This window comes from Euleptes europaea, chromosome 21 (genome assembly GCF_029931775.1).
Source record: "Euleptes europaea isolate rEulEur1 chromosome 21, rEulEur1.hap1, whole genome shotgun sequence".
NCBI lineage: Eukaryota > Metazoa > Chordata > Lepidosauria > Squamata > Sphaerodactylidae > Euleptes > Euleptes europaea.
In genome coordinates, this window is record NC_079332.1 from 27,692 (window position 1) to 48,839 (window position 21,148).

Consider the following 21,148-nt stretch of genomic DNA (forward strand, 5'->3'; position numbering starts at 1 on the left):
CGGTCACTGGGGGTGTGGGGGGTGGTTGTGATTTCCCTGCATTGTGCAGGGGGGGTGGGACTAGATGACCCTGGCGGTCCCCCTTCCAACTCTGTGATTCTAGGTAGGTGGGGCTGAGAGAGCGGTAAGAGAGCTGTGACTAGCCCAAGGTCACCCAGCTGGCTTCGTGTGGAGGAGCGGGGAAACCGACCCGGTTCCCCAGATTAGCCTCCGTCGCTCATGTGGAGGAGGAGTGGGGGATCAGACCCGGTTCTCCAGAGTCCGCCACTCCAGAACAAACCACTCCAAACAGGCGCTCTTGCAGGTCTCAGCTCTGGGCTGAGCTGCTCTGCTAGGGCCGCTGTGTCCTGGGGAAAGAGCGCCTTTTCGCCTTGGCTTCTGCCAGTCTGAGCGCCCAGATCAGAGTCCACTGCTCCAAACCACCAGTCTTAACCACTGCACAGAAGAGGCCACTCCGCAGGTACTGCGCTGGGGAAGATCCCGCTCAAAGGCTTGTAGATCTGCAGGAAGGCATCCAGGGCCTGGCCCCACCTTCCCAATAGGCTCACCCACTTCCCTGAAATGAATGGTGAACACAAGAGGCAGGGGATACCCCTCCAGGGGTCCTGGCAGCCCCCGGTAACGCTCCTTGGGAAGACTGTGCTAGCCCCCCACCCCACCCCCGAGCTCCCACTTTATTTAAATAATGGAGGCCACACACTCAGCTTTTTTCTTTTAAATAGAAGCAAAGTTCTTTACAGCACCACGAAAAGCCATCAAATATTGTTTTTTTCATAATAACAACAATACAGGTAGGTGGGGATGTTGGAGGGAAGAGGAGGCTGGGATCAGGATGCATAGCTCTGACAGAATGGACAGACGATACAAGTTCCATAACTTAATAAAAATATATGTTTCATATATATATTACACATATATATCCAGCATAAGAATCTTCGAATACTTTTAAGATACAGCTTGTGTTTTTTTTTTTAATCTCTCTTTACAACAGATATATTCACGTGGTCGTTTCATTTTTTGTTCTTTTAAAGTATTTTTTAATTTAATAAAGAAATTTCATAGTTGTGCCAGACGTGTTTTGGAGATCAGTACTTGGAGAAAAGAGGGGTGACCAGACGACACCCTCAACCCCACCCCACCCGTGGCCACCCAGTTCTCATTAAAAAAACAACAACACAGAGCAAAGGAATAAACCAGAATTGCATTCCCAAACATAAAAGCCATTTGTTGCCCTGACAGATCCTTGTGTGTACATCAGTATACAGCTGCACGTGTGTCAAAATTACATCCACGCACGCACGCACAAACAAATTAAAAAAACAAACAGAAAATACACTGGTAGGAGATGAGATTGTATAGTACCAAATAATCCATAAAAGAAGGCACATCCTTTACTTTTGGCTAAAATGGTGTAAAAAGAACATGGCAAAGAAAATCAAAGCCCGTGTAACAGAAACTTAATTTCACACGCCCGAAAAACAAAAGTGATGGTATCTTTTACACCTTGTGCTACTCCTTAAGATGATCTCGCCACAAGTCAGAGGTTAGGACAAGTCTGAAGATCCCAGCTGCACTCTAGTTCTTTCAATTAAATCTCTTTAAAACTGTTTAATATACAACTGATAATATTAACTCTTCTTAAATATATATATATATATATATATTACTTTCCTTTATTCTATCGGGGGGGATGACTCGTTATAATCATCTCAAATAATTTAATACGTTAGAGCTTATTTTCCTCAACCCTTTACACCCTCCAAAGAGAAAGTGTGGATTTTGTTTTCCATATCTGCAACCTAGAGGAGGGGCCTTTGCCCACTTAGCATGATTAATAACCCCGGGTGTCTGCCACCGAGTGCCTGAAGGAGCCAGACGTAGACAGTAGCCCAGGGGAAGAAGGGAACTTGGAGCAAAGGGGGGTTTCCTGAGCTTTTGATCTTCAGCTGGTACTTTTGAGCTGTCCAAACTAAGGCAGGGTCTGTTATCAGCACTTCTAACTTTCTGGCTTCTAGACTATGTTTTTCTCGTGGGAGAAGATGGATGGTGAAAGGAAGAGGGAGAAAGACCCCAGAGGCTTAAAAGAGGCCCCAAGTTGCAGGTTGGAAGGGGGGGGTGACAACAGAGTCCCACATCTGCAAAGTGAGACAACGGCTCTAAAGGGAGACGCACCTATGGAAGCTCAGGATAGAATCCGGCCTCTTGGCCTAAAAGCAGCAAATGCCCGAGTAAACGCTGGTTTGTGAAGGCCGCCTCTGCCACTGGTCAAGGGTGCGAGACGCTCATACGGGTGGAACTTTGAGGCATATGAGGCCTGACCTCTGGAAGTTCAGCCTGAAATGTGGGAGCTCTTCTCGTTCCTTGACCTCCAAACGATCTCGGGTGCTTGTACTGTTCTGGATCTAGAGGAAGATGGGACACGAGGAAGAGAGCAAAGAACCATGAGCGGTGGCTTCCGTTATTACTGAAATATCAGACGGGCTAAAGCCAACAAGGGACCCCAAGGGTTAAGGTGGCTCTCGGAAAAGTGATGCTTGTGGGGGAAATGCCACCTCAGATAGGCGCATGTAGGAGGTCAGAACTCTTCCGTTCGGCACCGTTAGCCGGGAAGACGGCATTCTGAGGCCCATCTGTCCCTTCGGATGGCAAATAATAGCTAGGAAATGGGAAGATGATCTGCAAAACATCTAAGTGGTAATGGCGGGCCTGTTAGGACACAGTGATGTGATGTGACCTCTGAACTCAGGGAGGTATAAAACCACCGTCACAAAACACGTGAGATTTATCAGAGGAAGGACGCTAACGCTTGCCCCTAACTTAGCCTCTCTGGAAGCAATTCCTGATTGTGAAAATAGCACAAGCCTCTGCAAATCTTTTAAAATCTTTGTCCGAGGGCCCACAAACTAGACACCTCGGGGGACCCTGCCGCGGGTCCACGGCCAAGGTGGCTGCAGGCCTCAGGGGGCAGAATAGAAGCGATTACAAAAATTAAGAATGCACTTCAAGGATCGATGCATAAGGAGGCGAATCAAGTTCTGTGCCGTGAATGACTCCTTGATCTGAATGCTGGCTCCAGGAAGGCTATGAGCTCTCCTGTGGCAAAAAGATGCTGATTCTCACCAAGATGGGAATAATTTTGTTTAACACTGACAGGGAAAAGGAGGGGCCTCTCATTGCCAAGAAATTCCAGCAGGGAGAGAGTGGCCGATCAATGCTTTGACAACTCGGAGTTGCCGCATCGCCGTAGGAATGGGTAATGCGTTATTGGGATTCCTGGATTGTGCTTGTCTAAGATAAGATGTGCCCATTGAGAAGTGGCCATGAGGCCTCAAGGGTTAAGAGGGAATCCCCGTGGATCCACCCAAAGAGGCTGTGTCTCCCATCATCCTTTGGCCATTCAGATGCTCAATCGCTTACTTGTCACTGCAACTGAGAGACAAGGTGATTTGCTGGGTCCATCAGCATGACAGTGGGGACCATCATGACACACTCAAGACTGCTGCAGAAATGTTGTTTCCTGGGCCAACGTCTTTCCATAGCTGCCTCTCTCCTTGAACTCCATAGCAATGGAGAATCTCAACCTTACAAGCACCACCTTACCAAGAAAACGTCCAGTCCTGGCTGGCCAGCTCGGCCCCACCACCATTCCCCCTCTCCAGCAACCGACCATGGCTGGTTCCCTTTGAGACACAAGGGCGCACGTTCCGAAGCAATCGCTCCTCAGGCACGCAGAGCCCAGCACTGCAGGGCTTCAACGAGGTTGGGTCTTTCTTACCTCACACCACCCCACGTCAACGTTGTAGGCCGAGTACCCATGCTTGACGAGAGCAATACCAGCCAAGGAGGACTCTGGAGTCTGAGTTATGTCATAGGTGAAGAGGTTCCGGTGTGCTCGTCTTGGCAGATGATGGAATGTATTTGGAGTATGCGGACACCGAGAGAGAGGTCTCCAAGCGCCAAATCCCTAGAGGAAGAGTCTCTACTGCCAAACACCTCCGGCCCCTCCCCGGCGGTGCCGCTTTGTCACCAAACATTCCACAATTCTGGACAGGATGAATATCCCATGCCAGCCCACTGTCGACTTCGCTCTCCTCCCCACATCTGCGCGCACCCTCCCAGAAAGAAGTCTGGTACGGAAGGCTTCATTGTCTAATCAGGTGACAAGCTCTTTGGAAACAAAGAGAAAGTGCAATCAAAGTCCCTCATGCTCAGAACCACAACCATTGTTTACCCAGAGATATATTTTAACCTTTCTCCCCACCCTCCCCCCAAAAAGACCCCAGGAATAAATATTCTTCTGTGGCAGCTGCAACAGCGGCCAGGGGGGTATTTACAGGTGGGCTTCTGCCAGATTTTTTTTTCCTTTTTTTTTTTTTATCTTTTCAAGTTTCAACACCGTATCAATCATGCAAACATACCAAAGCTTTTTCACGGCACCTGCCAGGAACGAGGCAAACAAACAAACAGAAAAGGAGCTTATTTGTCAAATGGGACTCGTTAACAGAACAAAACTCCCCACAGTTACAAGCTTCATCGTCACCAGGAGAAGACTAACACCTTCGGGACAAAGAAACGAAGCATGCAGCCCACCAAAAGCCCCACCCCCTCGCCCTGGGCTGACGGCTTCCCTTGGGCATCTCCCCACCCCCGCCTCTTCCAGCGCTCCCCCACCCCACCCCACCCAAAAATGGCAGACAGGGGCAGGAACCGAGACAGCAGGGCACAGCAAGAGGGGCAGCGCTCAGTCTTGGGACGAGACCGACACAAAAGGCAAGAGGGTCACCGGGACAGAACGGCCAACCCAAGTGGAAAACGAGAACAGCCAGCAGCAAAACTGAAGACTTATTTGTGCCACATTCTGATCGCTTGTAGGGACTGTCATAGAAGGTGGGGCGGAAGGACTTCAATCTTGGAGAGAGGTCAGGGACGCCTTCCCGGTTCATCAGGAAAGAGACGCGTGGCAGGCTGAGCCGGAGCAGATCGCGCGGCTGCCGTCGGGCCCGGAGAAAGTCGCCAGATGACGTTCAGCCCGCAGACCAGCAACCTCCTGGCCAGAACGAGGCACGGCGGCCTTCCGCCTCGTTTGGGGGAGAATTCCAGCTGTCCTTTATTCCCCAGGGTCAGCAGGTGGTTAAGCTAGAAAAACAGGGGCAACACAGCGGAGGGAATTCCCTTTCATTTGTTGTGTTTTGCTTTGGCAAAACTGGTCCCAAGGAAAGCCTTTCCCAAGCACCTCCCATTTGTTTCAGCACAATCCTGAGGTAATCTTATCTTCTTTGTGCAAACCCTAAAAAGACGGCGGGTGAGGGGGGAGTTTGGGGGGATGGGACGATACTCGTGGAGGCGACCTGTGCCCTTGGTGCCCTTGGCAGATCCTGAGGTTGGCCCGGGGGGTTCTCCGGCTCTCATTCCAACATGGCATCCAGCTGGTCCGCGAGGTCGTCGAACATGCTGCCGATGTCGTCCAGGATGCTGACTGTGCTCTTGGATTCCACGGCGGAGCTGAAGGGGGACAGAGGCCGGAGGGGGAGTGATGAGACGGATGCCGGCTCTGCCCTCCCTCTCCCCCCACCCCCCCCCAGGCATTTCCCACTCTTCCTCTGAGACCACGTTGGCATATGCCTTCCCCAAGCCCTCGAAGACAACCCAGAAACTGCAACTGGCCCAGCGTGCGGCGGCCCATTTTGGGCCAGCCGCCGGGAACAGACGTGGCCCATTTGGAAACAGCTGCCAGTCTCCGTTTCAGAATCCAATTCAAGGTACAACAGTTACGACCCTTGAAACTCTTCACGGCCTGGGACTCACATAACGGGAACGACCAGCTCCTTCCCTGTGTGCCTGTGTGCCGACTGCGGTCATCAGGCAGCCATCTGCTGCCGATCCCCACCACTTAGGGTAGCCTGCCTGCCACGGGCCAGAGCCCGGGGCCTTTTCCATCATGCCCCCAACTCTGTGGGACGGGCCCCCTGAAGCAGTGAGAGGGCTCCCCCCTTCCTTGGAGATCTTCAGGAGACGCTGCTAGACCTGCATGTTTGCCAGGGCTTTGGAGCTTAGAATCAACAGGCGTCTTTTAAGTTGCGGAGGGATTGCTATTTTCATTTTTGGCCTTAACAGAAAATGTTTTTAAACTATTATTGTCAGTCATCTTGAACCATGAGGAAAGGTGGGATATTAATGTTTTAGTCGACAAATATAAATCAATAAATCCCCGTCGGGTACAAGAGACTGAAGATCCCACCCTGATGCCTCCGTCTGGTGACACACACACAGAGGGTGCTCCCGGGGTCCCCGCCCTGGCCCTCCCCTGCCCAACTGAATCCAGCCCCAGCCCCCAGCCCCCACCCCCTCTGGCCGTCCTTACTCTGATGCCTGCCCATCCTCCTGCTTGATCTTCTCCTCCACAGCTTGCAGGGCCGCCGCAAGCGAGGCGCTCGTCTCCTCCAGTTTCTGGTGGGCGCTCTCCGCACTGACGCTCTCTGCCGAAGGCCCAGCCATGGAAGAGCGCGGCGGCTTGACCGGCACTGTCTGAGACGCCACCCCGCCGGGAGAGAGGGGCTTGGCTGGGCTGGAGCAGAGCGAGGGGGGTGTGCTTGACGGCTTGATGGTGGGCACCAGCTGCTTGGCAGGCGATGGTGCGGGCGTGGAGCTGGCACTTGCCGACTGGAGGGCAGCGTGGACCTTCGGCTTGGGGGCGGTCGGGGGAGGCGTGGGCTTGGGGGAGACCGGAGGTGGGGTGCCGTGGACCCGCTTCACTTCTGCAACAGAGAGGGCAGCATCAGCACCTACCCATTTCTGGGGGTGCCGCAGCTGCATAGAGACGTGGCATATATGCCGCCTATTCCCAATTTCCTTCCCCTCTTCTCCATGCTACCCCGACATCCCAGAAGGCTTGTGAGCCCCTTGCTTATGTATGGACATGTGGTTACAGGGACGGACCCCCCCCTCCCCACCTTAGGCATAAGGACCTGGGATAGCTGGCTGTGCCTGCCGACCCTGCAGGAAGCGGAGGGATACACAGGGATCACCGGGGCTACAGGAAGAAGCAACCAAGCAGAGCACTGTCCTGGAAAGATCTGTGGCTTCTGCCTGCCTGTGAGCTACCTGCCAAGATGACAGCTTTCTCCAGCAGTGCACACTTACCTGGACTGCCAGGGCCAGGAATTGGGGCCTTTTTGGAGGTGGGTGTGGGGGGCCCAGAGGCTTTCTGGGGTAGTACAGGCTTAGGAGATACTGGTGGCTTGGCCGGTTTCTTGGGCTCGCCTTCCACGGGGAGCTGCGTCGAAACACGGTCAGATTTCTCCTGCGAGGCTCCCGTGCTGCTCGTGTCAGAGGCCGGGCGGCGCTTTACGGTGGCCGTGCCGTTCTGATACACCGACAACGGTGCCGGTTCCTGCTCCTTGTCTTTCAACTTCGGCCGCCTCTTGACCGTGTCGGACTCTGTGAGGAGGAACTTGATGCCGTCCTGTTGGCTTTGCTTGGCCCGGATCCTCCTCTTCAGGGTGGCACTGGCCTCCACCTTGGTGAGGTCACGGTGGGAGAGCAACGGGGCATCCCCCCCTTCAGCCTTGGCCACCCCCATCTGCCGCGGTCGCTGTCTGATGGTCAGGTTGCCCTCTTCGGCAAAGGGGATGTTCTCGCCAGAACCGCTCTGCGGGGAAGCTCCGGCGTGCTCCGCTCGCAGCCGCTCAGTGGGGCCGCCATCTGTAGCCGTGTCAGACTTGATGCTATCTGACCGCTCACGGCGGGCAGCTGTAACTAGTCCAGTGACGGGGCCGCTGATTGTTCGCCGGCGGTTCACAACCTCGCCGTCTAGCCCAATCGCATCCTTGTGCTTCACAGTGGCCAGCACGGTCGCGACACGAGAGTGTTCTGGACTGGATGGGTGAACAGCAGCGCCCGGTTGCAAGTAGTATCCGTCGGAGCCCTTCCCAAGGCCGGGTGGCTTCTGCAGGGCGAGTCCCCGGGCACCACCGCCAATGGATGACATTTCCAACATAGCCGCGATGCTCTTGACGCTTCCAGCGCTGCCCGTATCAATAGTCCCGCCAAAATCACTGGCCCGTCTCTGCTGCTGTTCCGGGGAGGGCTCCGGTCCCTCTTCCCCTTCCTTGGTGAAGTCGTCACCCATGTTAGTGCTGGAGATTGCAGAGCTGGAACGTTTGGGGGGCGGAGGCGGGGGACCCTTCTTCTTTGGCCGTACGGCAAAGGACTGACTGCGATTGACATTCTTATCGTTGCCCGACTGCGCCCGCACTGAATGGCTGCGCCCGACTCGCCTCTGTACAGTGGCATAGGGACCGGCGTCCGGCACCAGCAGTTCGTCTCGTTCCTGCTCACTATCTGACATGGCGTAACGGTTCAGGCTGTGAGCCCTCTTCTTTGGCCGGCCGCTTTCCTCCTCGCCGTCTCCAGCCTGAGGCGGCAGGCAGAGCACGGGCACCGAGACAGGCAACACCGGCACAGCTTGTGCCAAGGGTCCTGCCGTATGAGCATCTCCCTCCACAGGCTGCGGCATGACATAGGCGAAGCCGCGGTGCGTGGGGGACTGAGGCAGTGAACGGGGAGACATGGGGCGGTCCGACTGCGGCAGCCACTGTGGCGTAGGTTTTACCTTGGCTGTGGCATGTGCCATGCCAAGTGTCTGCGGCGAGGATGGGCGGGGCTTGGTGGGCGTTTGCGGGGGAGTGTAGTGCCCTCCGGATGGGGGAAAAGATTGCCGCGGTTTGCCAGGCACTGGCGGCACGCTCGCCCGCTTGATGCTGTGGCTGTGTCGGAGACTACGCACTTCCTTGGGGAGAGTCGCCGGTCCCTCTTTCCCGTCCTCCGCCAGGTACTCCTGGCTCTTGGAGATGGCCGTGCCGGCGGCTTTGGGTCCATCCCCCAGCAGTTCTTGGGAGCTGCTCATGAGTTTAGCCCGCCCACTCAGACTGTTCTCGTGGGCCAGGCGGGCGGAGTGCCGGAAGGCCGCCCCTTCGCGGAAGTGCCCCACATGATTGACCTGCTTTTCTGCCCCTTCCTCACCAGGGCCCGTCATGGCCGCCTGCAGCTCGTTGCTCAGCTCGCTGTCCTGGAAAGTGGTCATCTTGGGGGACTGACATTCAGCCGTCTCCTGCTGGGGGGACTCAATGGCCACTGTGTCCAGCGACTGAGGTGCCCCCTTCTTCTTCAGGGTCCCAGACTCGTACTTGACGTATTCAGCCTTCTGGATCTCAGCCAACTTTTTCACAGCTAACATCAGCTTTTTCTGGTGGCCTAACAGAAGCCGGGAGATAATGGTTTCAGCCCACGAGCACAGAAACAACCCATACAAAACCGTCTTTTTCTTAAGGACAGCAGAAGAGCCCTGCTGGATCAGGGTGGGGGCATCCATCTCATCCAGCATCCTGTCTCACACAGTGGCCCAACCACGTCCCCATGGCTAGTACCTACTGACAGAGCTATCCTCCGTCATCCTTTTTTTGGATTATAAACTAGTAAACCGCAACAACTATCGGACCATTGCATTAATTTCTCATGCAAGTAAAGTGATGCTCAAAATCTTACAGCAAAGGCTGCTACCATATCTGGAACGAGAAATGCCTGATGTTCAAGCTGGTTTCAGAAAAGGAAGAGGCACTAGAGATCATATTGCAAATATACGCTGGTTACTGGAGCGTACGAGAGAATTTCAGAAGAAAATCAGCTTGTGTTTCATAGATTACAGCAAAGCTTTTGACTGTGTGGATCATGAAAAGCTATGGCTGGTTTTAAAGGAAATGGGTGTGCCACTACATCTGATCGTTTTGATGCGCAACCTGTACTCTGGACAAGAGGCCTCAGTTAGAACAGAATATGGAGAAACGGAAGGTTTCCAATTGGCAAAGGTGTCAGACAAGGATGTATTTTATCTCCCTATCTCTTCAATCTATATGCAGAACATATAATTAGGAAAGCTGGATTAGATTTAGATGAAGGTGGAGTGAAAATTGGAGAGAGGAACATTAATAATTTGAGATATGCTGATGACACTACATTATTGGCAGAAAATAGTGAAGATTTGAAACAACTATTGCTGAAAGTTAAAAGAGAAAGTGCCAAAGCAGGACTACAGCTGAACATCAAGAAAACAAAAGTAATGACTACAGGAGAATTACACAACTTTAAGGTTGACAATGAGGAAATTGAAATTGTTCAAGACTTTCTATTCCTTGGCTCCACCATCAACCAAAAGGGAGACTGCAGCCAAGAAATTAGAAGGAGATTGATACTGGGAAGGGCAGCCATGAAGGAGCTAGAAAATATTTTGAAGTGTAAGGATGTGACTCTGGCCACCAAGACTAGATTAATTCATGCCATCGTATTCCCTATTACTATGTATGGGTGTGAAAGCTGGACAGTGAAGAAAGCTGAAAGGAAGAAAATAGACTCCTTTGAAATGTGGTGTTGGAGGAGAGTGTTACGGATTCCGTGGACTGCCAAAAAAACAAATCAGTGGGTTATAGATCAAATCAAACCTGAACTGACCCTAGCAGCTAAAATGACTAAACTGAGGCTGTCGTATTTTGGTCACGTCATGAGACGACAAGAGTCACTGGAAAAGACCGTCATGTTAGGAAAAGTAGAGGGCAGCAGGAAAAGAGGAAGACCCAACAAGAGATGGACGGACTCAATAAAGGAAGCCACAGCCTTCAATTTGCAAGATCTGAACAAGGCTGTCAAAGATAGGACATTTTGGAGGGCTTTCATTCATAGGGTCGCCATGAGTCGGAAGCGACTTGACGGCACTTAACACACACACAAACCGCAGAGCTCCCTTGCAAAGATGTGGGTGGCACGTTGTTCCTAGGAACAGAACTGATGGACAAAAGGAAATACTTCTTTACACAACAAGTGATTAAAACGGGGAATTCTCTGACAGAGGACGGTTGGAGGCAGAGATGGCTTTAAAAGGGGCAGATTCATGGAGGAGAGGTCTCTCAGTGGCTACTAGCCATGGTGACTAGCCACATTCAGAGGCAGTCAGCCTCTGAATCCTACTGCCAGGAGGGAACATCAGCGGAAAGCCTCGGCCTCTATGCCCTGCTTGTTGGACCTCCAGAGGAACTGGCCGGCCACTGTGTGAGATGGGATGCTGGACTCGATGGACCCTCCTCTCGCTTTCCCACCCACCCCCACTCTGCTCCTCCAAACTACCCGGAGGACCCGTCCCCCTCACCCAGTTTGGTGATGCCAATCTCCTGCAAATCCTCCCAAGTGATGTCGGTGATGAAGTCGATGTTCTCATAGCCATTCTCCACCAGCACCTTGTAGTACTGGGCCAGGCCGATCATGGACAGCCAGAGAGCCAAGTTTGCCTGTGGAGTGGGGGGGGGGGGAAGAGAAGGGGAGGGGAGGGACATGGTCAGTCTTCCGAAGGGACCAGAGGACCAACGCTGTGTTGGGAGAGCCCAAGCGAGGTGTTTGTGTTGGGGTGGAAAAGGAAGGACCATCTTACTGGCTTGTATTCCGGGAGCCACTCAGGAATGCTGAGACTGTTGATCTCCGAGGCAATCTTCTTTCTGTGGCCAGGTTTGGTGACCCCGATGGCAGTCAGATCCTGCGGCAGACAAGAGCAGCAACTTCATTTCATTCTATGTAAAGTTATTTTAAGCCTGCCTTTCTCCTAGTCACCTGGGGCCCGGGGCGCACACACACACACACACACACCCCTTTAAGGGCAGCCCTTTTGTTGTTGTTGTTAACATTTTTTTTTAATTTTTAACGTGAAGGGGAGAGGTAGGGAAACTGCAGGGAAAGGGAGCATTCCAAAATTGAACAGTTCGAAGACACAAAAGAGGAATTACTCTTTTATACACTAGACGATTCATGCTGCGCGGGCCCTACACAAAACAAGACGGTTTTCCCAGCATAAAAATATAGTTGGTAGAAGTTTCAAAATTAATATCAGTTCCCTGCACAGGCTCAAAAGGGGAGAGGCAGCAACAATATGGGCAAACTTGCCAAGCTGTGCCCTCCTCCCTCTCCAAAGACTATCTCCTTTCCTCACCTCTGGCGTCATCCGGCTGATGGTGGGGAGATCATACCCGGCGTTGATGAAGTTTGAGGCGTACAGCTGCAGCTGGAACTTAAAAAGCCACTGGTACACGGCCTCCGAGCTCTGGCAGGAGGAGGAGGGAGACACAGAAGAGAGCCATGCGATCTGCCCATGTCTGTCAGACCCCTTTTAAACCAGACCACCCTCTGCCCTGTGCCCCGGCAATAAGGAGGGAGACGTGTTTGCAGGAACAAACCCGTCGTGTGCGGCTACCAACGGGTGTGACGGTGGGGCAGACCCCCTGCTAACCCTAAGCAATTGCATGCATTTCAACGTCACCTCTGCGGTACCCATGCGAGGGGCGACTAAGGGAGAGGAGGGGGCCTGGCTGCCTTCTTCCCCGGCTTATGGCGAAAGATCAGGATGGCGTCCACAAACCACAACCGGGGGCGAGGGGGGGAGCAGCCGATATACTCTGCACCTACCCGGGCCAGGCTGCTCAAACTTACCTTCCCCTCCGACAGGGGCTCCACCTTTTTCACCGGCTGCTCGCCGTAGGGCTGGCTGGGGTACGAGGGGCCGCTCAGACTCGGCGTCCGAGAAGAACCTGCCAGGGAGGAGGGAGGAGGAGCCGTCAGCAGGACGGAGGCCTGCCGGGGTTCATACACGGTTGAGGTTCCTGGCCATGGGCCGACGGCCAGCCGGCGTGGGCCCCTCCCACGCGTGGAGACCCCACTCTGCACAAGGCATCCCCGAGTCCAGGAAGGGAATCCTCCTGGTTTGAGTTATAGTTTATCCGTTTGTTTTTCACCTTGTTCCCTAACCCTCATCCTATTTCATTATTGGTTGGTGGCATCAAGCTGTCCGACGACGCAGTTTTCTTCCCGTCACCCACCCAGAGTGTGAGCGAGAAAAATGGACGATAAATAAAGTAAAATAACAATAACTATAATAAGAATAGCTGCAGACGGGGGGAAGGGCTGTTGGTGTCAGCCATCCAAACGCTACAGCCATCATCCCCAATTGGACAGGACATTCCCCATTTCTGCCCGGGAAGGAAAATGCCGTTCTCCATCCACGCTTGAGAAAACCCACACCATTAAAATTGTCACCTCCCCCACCCTACTTTGTGGGTTGTGTTGATGGCATTAAAAAAAAAAAAAAAACCAAAACACCGGACACAAAAATGGTAGAAAGCAAAAGTCTCCCAAGGGCAACGTAGAAATACAAATGGAAACCAAGAGGAGCCAGCCTCCTCATTACAGGGCACACGTTGACAGCCAGAGAGGAAGGGTGGTTAGAGGGCCAGACTAGCCCGGGGTTCAAATCCTCACTCATCTGGTTAGTACTGGACCGCTAGCCAGTTGGTTTCTCTCTGTCTAACCTACATGGCAGGGTTGTTGTGGGGATAAGACTGAGATAACCATGTAAGCTGCCTTGGAGAAAGGGCAGGATAAAAATCTGATCAGAATGTGATCCACAGACAGAGACAGACCCTCCCCCTTATTTAAAAGCAGAAGCAAGATTCGAACCAGGATCCCCCTGGCTGATGAGCTCAGGTGATACCCAGTGGAAACAGCCAGATCAGAGTCCAGTCCTCAGGCGGGTCTGGCAAACCGCTTCAAAGGGAGGAGGAAAAGGCTTCTGCTTCTCAAAACACGCAGGTACCCGGCAGCTGTGAACCCACGGCCGGGCACAGGTAGACCCCGGGCTAAAATGGCAGACAAGGTGACCTTGAAGGCATTTCTCCACCCCCACCCCCCATTCTCAGCTAGGAACTGACAAAACCAGCCTGCCAATTTCCAATATCTCTAACATCTCTTTCCAAAGTGCACCCCTCTTTGGAGAACCAGCCGCAGGGAACGAGGGACAGAGAGTCGGTGTTTCGGTCACCCTGCCTGGGCAGGAACCGATGGTCCGCTTTAGGGGGGGTGGGGGCGGAGAGGAGGGCTCACTCCACTCCCCAAATCCAGCCGGTGATCCTCCCCCACCCCCACCATGGAGGAAGCCCAAAGCACTGCAAAAAAGCATACTGATCTGACACCTTTCTGCACAGCCCCCAGGGATCCGCGCGGCCCACACAGCCTCGCCCCTCAGCAGCAGGGTCCGCGGAGAACTCGCCATCTGACATGGCACCCCACCCCAGCGCCATCTCTCGCCAGCGAAAGGCCCTGCTGCCCGGCCCTGCGTTTTGGTGGCAAGGGAAGGGGGTTTGCTCCCTCTCCGGGGAAAGGGGGAGGGGGTCCATTCCAGAGCCTGCGGGCACTTTGGGGGAGAGGGGGAGTAACGCTGCTGAAATGTCCTGGGCACCAAACCCCAAACGCCACCCCCACCCCCTCCAAAACGGCACAATGCTGATGACAGGGGGGAAATCGTTCAGGGAGACCAGCCAGAGAAGCAGCTCCTGCGCCTGCCGGAAGCCAGATTGTTCCTTCGAGAGTATCTGGAGGGCAGCCAGGCAGCCAGATTGGGGGGGCCCTCTCCCGGGACGCAGGCCCCCCTCCCCTCCCCAGCCCCCCCCCCCCACTAACCGAAGCAGCCGAAGGCCTGGCAGCAGCCGAGAGAGAGGCTCATGGTCAGCCCGGCGAGAGGAGCCGCTCGTCCAAGGGAATAAGGAAAGCTCCGGCGAGTGCCAAGGACCAGCCCCGCCACCGAGCATCCACGCACCTGCGGGCGTCTCCGATGCCTTGGCAGGCCCGTCGCCCACGGCAGACTCTTGCACAGAAGCCTTCTGGGAAAGGACCGTTGCCAGCAGCTGAGAAATTGGGGGTGGAGGGGAGGGGAAGAGAGACGAGGCAGCGCTCAGTGAGGAAAGGGCTCCGGTGGGCACGGGAGGCGTCTCGGGGCAAGGGGGATCCAGAAAGGGCCGACAGGGATGAGCAGTTCTCTGGCAAAGCCATGGTTTCCTGGGCAAAGTGGCGCGCTGTGGAATGGGGCCACGACGGGCTCTGCCTGCTTGGGCATTCGTGGCTGCAGCCAAGCCGGCAGGAGAACCTCCCAAGGCGGCGGCCCCCCTGCAGGGGATTCCCGTGAGACGAGGAGAGTGGCCGTCTCCCCCCCCCCATCACTCCCAGGCCCGTTTATCCCAGGAGCGGAAGGAGCGCCTGGCCCCTCGCCAAGGCAGCTGGCAGAAGCAGAGGCGCAAGCGGGCACGAGGGGGCAGCAGAGCACAGGGACGCCCCCGGACTGAAGCTGGCCCTGGGGGCTCTCACTTGGAGACAGGGTGGCCCACGGGGAGGGTACAGGGGGGATGCTGATGGTGGGTTTCCAGCAGCCGGGGGTGGGGGTGGGGGGGCTCCGCTCACCTTGACACCTTCTGAGCCGGGGTGGAGGGCATGGCTCCCACTGCCCGTGCTTTGGCCGCTCCCTGAGCTCCGGCCACTGGCCACGCTCCCCGTGCTGCCGACGCTGCTGCGGTCGCCACCTGCCGACGGGAGGGAGGGAGGGTGGGAGGGAGGGCGTTAGACGGGAGACGCAGGGGTAGGGAGGCTCGGGGGTCCCCTTCCACGGAGGCACCACAGGCCGCTGCCACAAGAATGGCAGGAGAGTCTGTTGTCTGGAAGAACTCAAGGCACAGGTGGTGACGAGCCCAGCCCTTCCAACCCCGGTCCATCTAATCAGGGCCAGTTCCGAGATTTGGGGGGGCCTTGGGCAGAGTTCACAGGGACCCTTTGCCTCCCCTGCCCACCACCAGGCTCCCTGGTCCACCCCCCAGAATGCTGCCCACAGGCCTGTGTGTCTGCTCATGAGCCCTCCTACTACCCCCCCCCCAAGGGATCACTGGGGGTGTGTGGGGAAGGAGAGGCAGTTGTGAGTTCCCTGCATTGTGCAAGGGGTTGGACTAGATGACTCTGGTGGTCCCTTCCAGCTCTATGATTCTATACCCATGCTCACGGCTGCCTGCTGCTTTCCCCCAGGGGGCCAGAGCTGCCCCACAGTTGCCCTTCTGAGGCATGGACCCACCGTCCTCACATAGCTGATGAGGGGTCGCTGGCCAGCCAGGCCCAACCCAACGCTATTAAACCTGCCCACTTTCTCCCTTACCTGCGTAGGGTTTCCGAAGCACCCAGATCTCTTCTGCAGGGGCCGGCGTGGTTGCAGACGCGCCTGGGGAGAGGTGGGACGGGCTGGCGTCGGACCCTCGGGAACCTTGAGGGTCAAAGAGAACCATCATGGGCCCAGCAATGAGACAGGGGGGTGGGAGGCATGGAAAAAACCCCACCCCACCCCCAGGACGATGTGATACATGAGCCTCGAAGAGACTCTGCCTCTGCGGCCACCCCCAATGTCTTGGGGAGCTGGGGAGGGCAGGGGACAGGCTGGAGTCTCTCGGCGCTGGATTCCCCGCCTCCGGTCGCACTCTGCCCATGGCTCATGCCCCAGCATCCCCTCGGAGGATGCTGCAAGGAGGCCCACCGAGCAGCCCTCTCTCAGGGCACCCCAAAGCCACCCTTTGCGCCACCCCCTGCCTGAGAACAGCGGCTCAAGGACCGTCAGGTTGGCTTCCTCCTGCCAACAGAGGGCAAGCGGACGCCTCCAGGAAGACCGGTAACGTGGGTGTGATACTTCCCCTATCACTGCCTCTGCAGATGGAGGCTCCACTTAGCACCATTCATTTCTCTAACTGGCTTTTAAGGCCACTGAAGAACCCCGTTCCCTCCGCCCACTGCGTTGTTGTGTGAAGAGGTAACGTTGCTTTGTGTCTGCCTGAAATCCATTGCATCGTGTACCCCCCCTCTGCAGTTCAAGGAGCAAGAGCAAAGCCACCCCCTCCCAGACCCTTGCACCCCACCCAGCAACCTCTCGGGGGGGGGGCTTTGCCTCCAGCCCCCGCAAAGCCACACCAGGGCTCTGTGTCCCCCTGCTTCAAGGGAGACCCCCATGCCATGAGACGCACCAAGCAAGGCCCAGCTGTGGGAGGCCAAGGGGCTTATCTTCTGGCCTTCCTCTGGCTGCGGGCACCGCCAGGAGCTCTGCAGAGGCCTTCAGCCTCCGCTTGGCAGAGTGAGACACCCTTCCTGCCCCCCGCTGGGGCTTCTGAAGGGCTCCAAACTCCGAGCTGGGGGCTTCAAGCTGAACCCAGCAGCCACTTAGGACACAAATCTGCTTTTAAGTCCTCAATAATGCAGTGGCGTGAAGAAATTCCCCTCCCCTTTCCCAGCACATCCCTGGTGAGGTTAGAGAAGCATGGCACAGACGCAGCCCACCCACCCCCGTGCCACACCCTGTCAATGGGAAGGGGCATTCTGGCCCCAAATGGGCATGACCACCTGGGGAGGAGGAGGGGGGGCAGGGAGAGGGAAGGCCGGGAGGTTGGGGGGGGGGGGGAAGTCAGTCAGGGAAGATGAAATGCAATTGTGCCAAAATGGACAGCGGATGGGCAAAGGGACGACCACCACATGCCAGCGCCCGCGCGGTCATTCAGCTCTTTCTATGCCCACTCTGTAGCCCCTCCCTCTCCTCCCAGCTAAAACTCATCTTCAAAGCTCCCTGTGACCCCACCTGGGGGGAGGGGGGAGTCTGCCCTTATTTCCAGCTCCTCCGCACTCAGACACCTCAAAGTCTCTTGGTCTTCTTCTTCTTGGCCGTGTGCTACTAGCCCCTACCAACCACCTCTGCGTAGCCGTCCTTCCTGGCCCAAAGAAATCCCTCCTCTGCATTTCCTCACATGCCTCCCCGTGCTCAGCCCTGCTTGGTTGCATTTTCCCCTCTGCCCTGGGGCTCTGCTTTCTGCATGCAACCCCTCTACCAAACTAGCATGGTGTAGTAGTTAAAAGCAGTGGTTTGGAGTGGTGGAGTCTAATCTGGAGGACCAGGATTGATTTCCCACTCCTACCTCACAGGTTGTCTGTTGTGGGAGGGGAAGGGAAGGTGATTATAAGCCGGTTTGATTCTTCCTTAAGAACAAAAGTGGGTTTTTATATGCCAACTTTCTCTACCAGTTAAGGAAGAATCAAGCAGTCCTACAATCACCGTTCCTTCCCCTCCCCACAACAGACACCCTGTGAGGCAGGTGGGGCTGAGAGTGTGACTAGCCCGAGGACATCCAGCTGGCTTCATATGTAGGAGTGGAGGAGCCAACTCGGATCATCAGATTAGCCTCCACTGCTCATGTGGAGGAGTGGGGAATCAAAGCCGGTTCTCCAAAGTCCACCACTCCAAACCACTGCTCTTAACCACTATACCAAGCTGGCTCTTGTGGTAGAGAAAGTCAGCATATAAAAACCAACTCTTCTTCTTCTTCTTCTTCTTCTTCTTCTCCCTGGATGCCTGTCCACACTTACCCATCCCAGCCACTTTGGCTCATAGGCAAACACAGGTGCACACAAAAGTAAAATGGTGGGCAAACGCACACACACACAAATAAGGTCACCAATGAATGAAGCCATGGGATGGACTACCTGGGTTGGCGCCCGGCCCTTCCAGGGCACCGTGGGGCAACCGGCAGTAGCCAAAGGAACTGAAAAGAAGCTGGTGGGGGGCTGGTGGTGGTGGAGGCGGAGGCAGGAAATGGATCTGATGGGTGGAGGAGGAGAAGGAGGAGGAGGAGGAGGAGGAAGAGGAGAAGCAGGAGAGGCCATTGGGTACGGAGGCCCCACATGCCGGGAGCGGGATGGCCTGGAATTGCCCGGGGCTGCCGTTCCACGGACCTGACGAGAGAAACACAACAACCAAGGTAAAAGGGGTCCCCCTGGACCAGGGAGGGGAGGGCTGCCACCAGGGCCACAAAACAGGAAGCCCCTGGTTTGAATCTCACCCCTGCCCCAACCTTACTAGATGAGTCTTTGGCAAGACGCCCCTCCCTGCCCTCCCCAGCAAGGGGCTGCAGGATTGTTGTCATGGCTGGAAAGCGCCATCCCAAACCCAGCTGCCAATTCCTCAGCTCTGGCGCCCGGTGCAAGACGCACCTGAGATTAAGGATGCTACGCTCACCCCCCACCCCCACCCCGCACTCCACTCTGAAATCCGATCTGCTATCCAAGTAAAGGGGGGGAATGGGTTTTAGCTTAATTTAATGGGATAATTCACACGTGCTTCTTCCCCTCCAACATAACACCTGAACCAAACGTTCTGGCTCACCAGCCGTAATGCAGAATGAAAAATTTAAATTAAATCAATACGAAGGAAGGAGATTTGTACAAGGTAAAAGAGCCAAGGCCTTTATCAGCAAGGATCCAGCCTGGGGGGGGGGGGCTGTGCTATGAATATCCACAAGATGCCCCCCTCCCCGCTTCCATTGGGCAGCTTTGCCTGCAGCCCGCTGGAACGTTTCTCCTCCTCCTCCAGTGGGCATAACTCACACAGGTGCTAACCTTGCCAAGATTTACAGAGCACAAACTAATGGGATTGCTTTCTCTCTCCCCCCACCCCCCAGCCATCTAAAATCAAACTCATTCACAATTGCCCCTGAACGCGTGTGAGAATAAAGCAGTTGGCTGGCCAGATGCACAGAGGCCCCGGAGAGGCTGTGGGGGGCTGCAACAGCCCCTTTGCTCCTCCAACCCCTCACCAGAGCCCCGGTCGAACAGCTACCGCCACCCCCCACCCCCAATGACTGTCCACACAAACCCCCTTGGTGTTGGGAGAGGAATCCTGCAAGAACCTATTGAGAAGCGGCCTGGGGCCAGAATGGGGAACCTGGAGGAGCAGCTCCCAGGAACACCCCGGGGGGGGGGGGGAACAGGGCAGGCTCAAAGGCGACCCCCAGACGGCGAAGAGGGCCCCGCTCCCCAGGGAGGGGTCTTTGCCTGTGCGCTTGCTGATTGCCTCCACCAGGCTGGACGGGAAGTAGCCCACACGGTCATTGCCGGTCCGGTTGTCATGGATACACCCTTTCCACCGGCCGTCTGCGTGCTGCTCCAGGACCTGGATGGGGGAGGGAGGTTGGGGAGGGGGACACAGAGGCCACCGTCAGCAGCGAGAAGAGGCCTTTGCAAAGCCCCCTGGCTGGACCGGCCAGCTCCTCAGTGGGAGGGGGCCCCTCCAACCACCCCCCTCCCCTCCAGCCCAGTCTCACACTCTCCAAAGCCCTTCCCTCCGGAGTGGCCCCCAGTCAGCAGCGGGGGGCCGGGGGGGCGGGTGGACCTGCTCAAGGACCTTTTTATTGCTGGCAAGAGCTGTGTGTGTATATTGTGTTATGGCTTGATTTTATTGATAGCTTTATTGTTATTATTGAACACATGAGGCTGCCTTATACTGAAACCAGACCTGGAGGGTCCATCAAAGTCAGTCTTGTCTACTCAGACCAGCAGCGGCTCTCCAGGGTCTCAGGCAGAGAAAGGTCTTTCCCATCACCCACCTGCCTGGTCCCATTAACTGGAGATGCCACTGGGGATTGAACCTGAGACCCTTCTGCATGCCAAGCAGAGGCTCTGCTGCTGAGCTACATGGCCCCTCTGCAGCACCCATGATCCAGGGTCATGAATTATATATATTATATGTTGTAAAGGTTGTTGTTTTGTTATGATGTTATCTGCTCTGAGCAGGCTTGCTGAGGAGGGCAGACTAGAAATATGAAAAAATAAATAAAATAAACAGAAGCCTTTACACAAAAGCTCCCTCTGAATGGAAAATACCTCTTGGGGATCGGTCATCTCTTCATTAGATGTTTAGCCCACTTTTTCATTAGAGCTGGAGAATCTGGGGAGAGCCGGTGTTGTGTAGACTAGGATGTGGAAAACCTGGGATCCAACACCCCCTCCCCCCCACTCTGCCAAAGAGCAGGCTGGGCCAGCCACCCTCTCTCAGCCTAGCCTACCCCACATGGTTGTTGTGAGGATAAACTCTGGAAGGGATTACCGTTTACAGCTCCCTGAGCTCCTTGGGAGAAAACCAGAATGGAAAAATCATAGGAATCAGTTAAAACAACCCGATTAAAATTCTTCTTTCCCTTGCCAATTCTGGTGGCAATTTTGCTCCTGTTGAGCACAGCGGCTTCTGTTTTCCAAACTCGGGGGGGGGGGTAAATGGTGGGGAAGGTGGGGGGAAATCATCATCTCTGCAAAACAACATGGGTGGGTGGGGGTCACTTCTGCAAGGAACGGTCCACCGTGCAGCTGAAGGCGTCCTGAGGTCTGGAGAAGCAGCTCCACCAGCCAGAGGGCTTCACCTGCCGGGGATTCCTCAGGGCCAGGA

General features: G+C 55.3%; 1 protein-coding gene across 1 annotated transcript in view; it reads right to left on the reverse strand.

The window, feature by feature from the left end:
* Window positions 1-5,405: 5,405 nt before the first annotated feature.
* Window positions 5,406-21,148, reverse strand: part of CASKIN1 (CASK interacting protein 1) — a 57,822-nt gene continuing 42,079 nt past the window's right edge. Inside the window, exons 10-21 of the mRNA XM_056866356.1 lie at window positions 19,762-19,879; window positions 18,415-18,663; window positions 16,058-16,162; window positions 15,319-15,437; window positions 14,681-14,768; window positions 12,523-12,620; window positions 12,026-12,136; window positions 11,474-11,575; window positions 11,195-11,333; window positions 7,141-9,252; window positions 6,362-6,755; window positions 5,406-5,502 (exon numbers count right to left, since the gene is read on the reverse strand). Coding sequence (XP_056722334.1) covers window positions 5,406-5,502; window positions 6,362-6,755; window positions 7,141-9,252; window positions 11,195-11,333; window positions 11,474-11,575; window positions 12,026-12,136; window positions 12,523-12,620; window positions 14,681-14,768; window positions 15,319-15,437; window positions 16,058-16,162; window positions 18,415-18,663; window positions 19,762-19,879 — 3,732 coding nt within the window. The remainder of the gene's footprint in view (window positions 5,503-6,361; window positions 6,756-7,140; window positions 9,253-11,194; window positions 11,334-11,473; window positions 11,576-12,025; window positions 12,137-12,522; window positions 12,621-14,680; window positions 14,769-15,318; window positions 15,438-16,057; window positions 16,163-18,414; window positions 18,664-19,761; window positions 19,880-21,148) is intronic.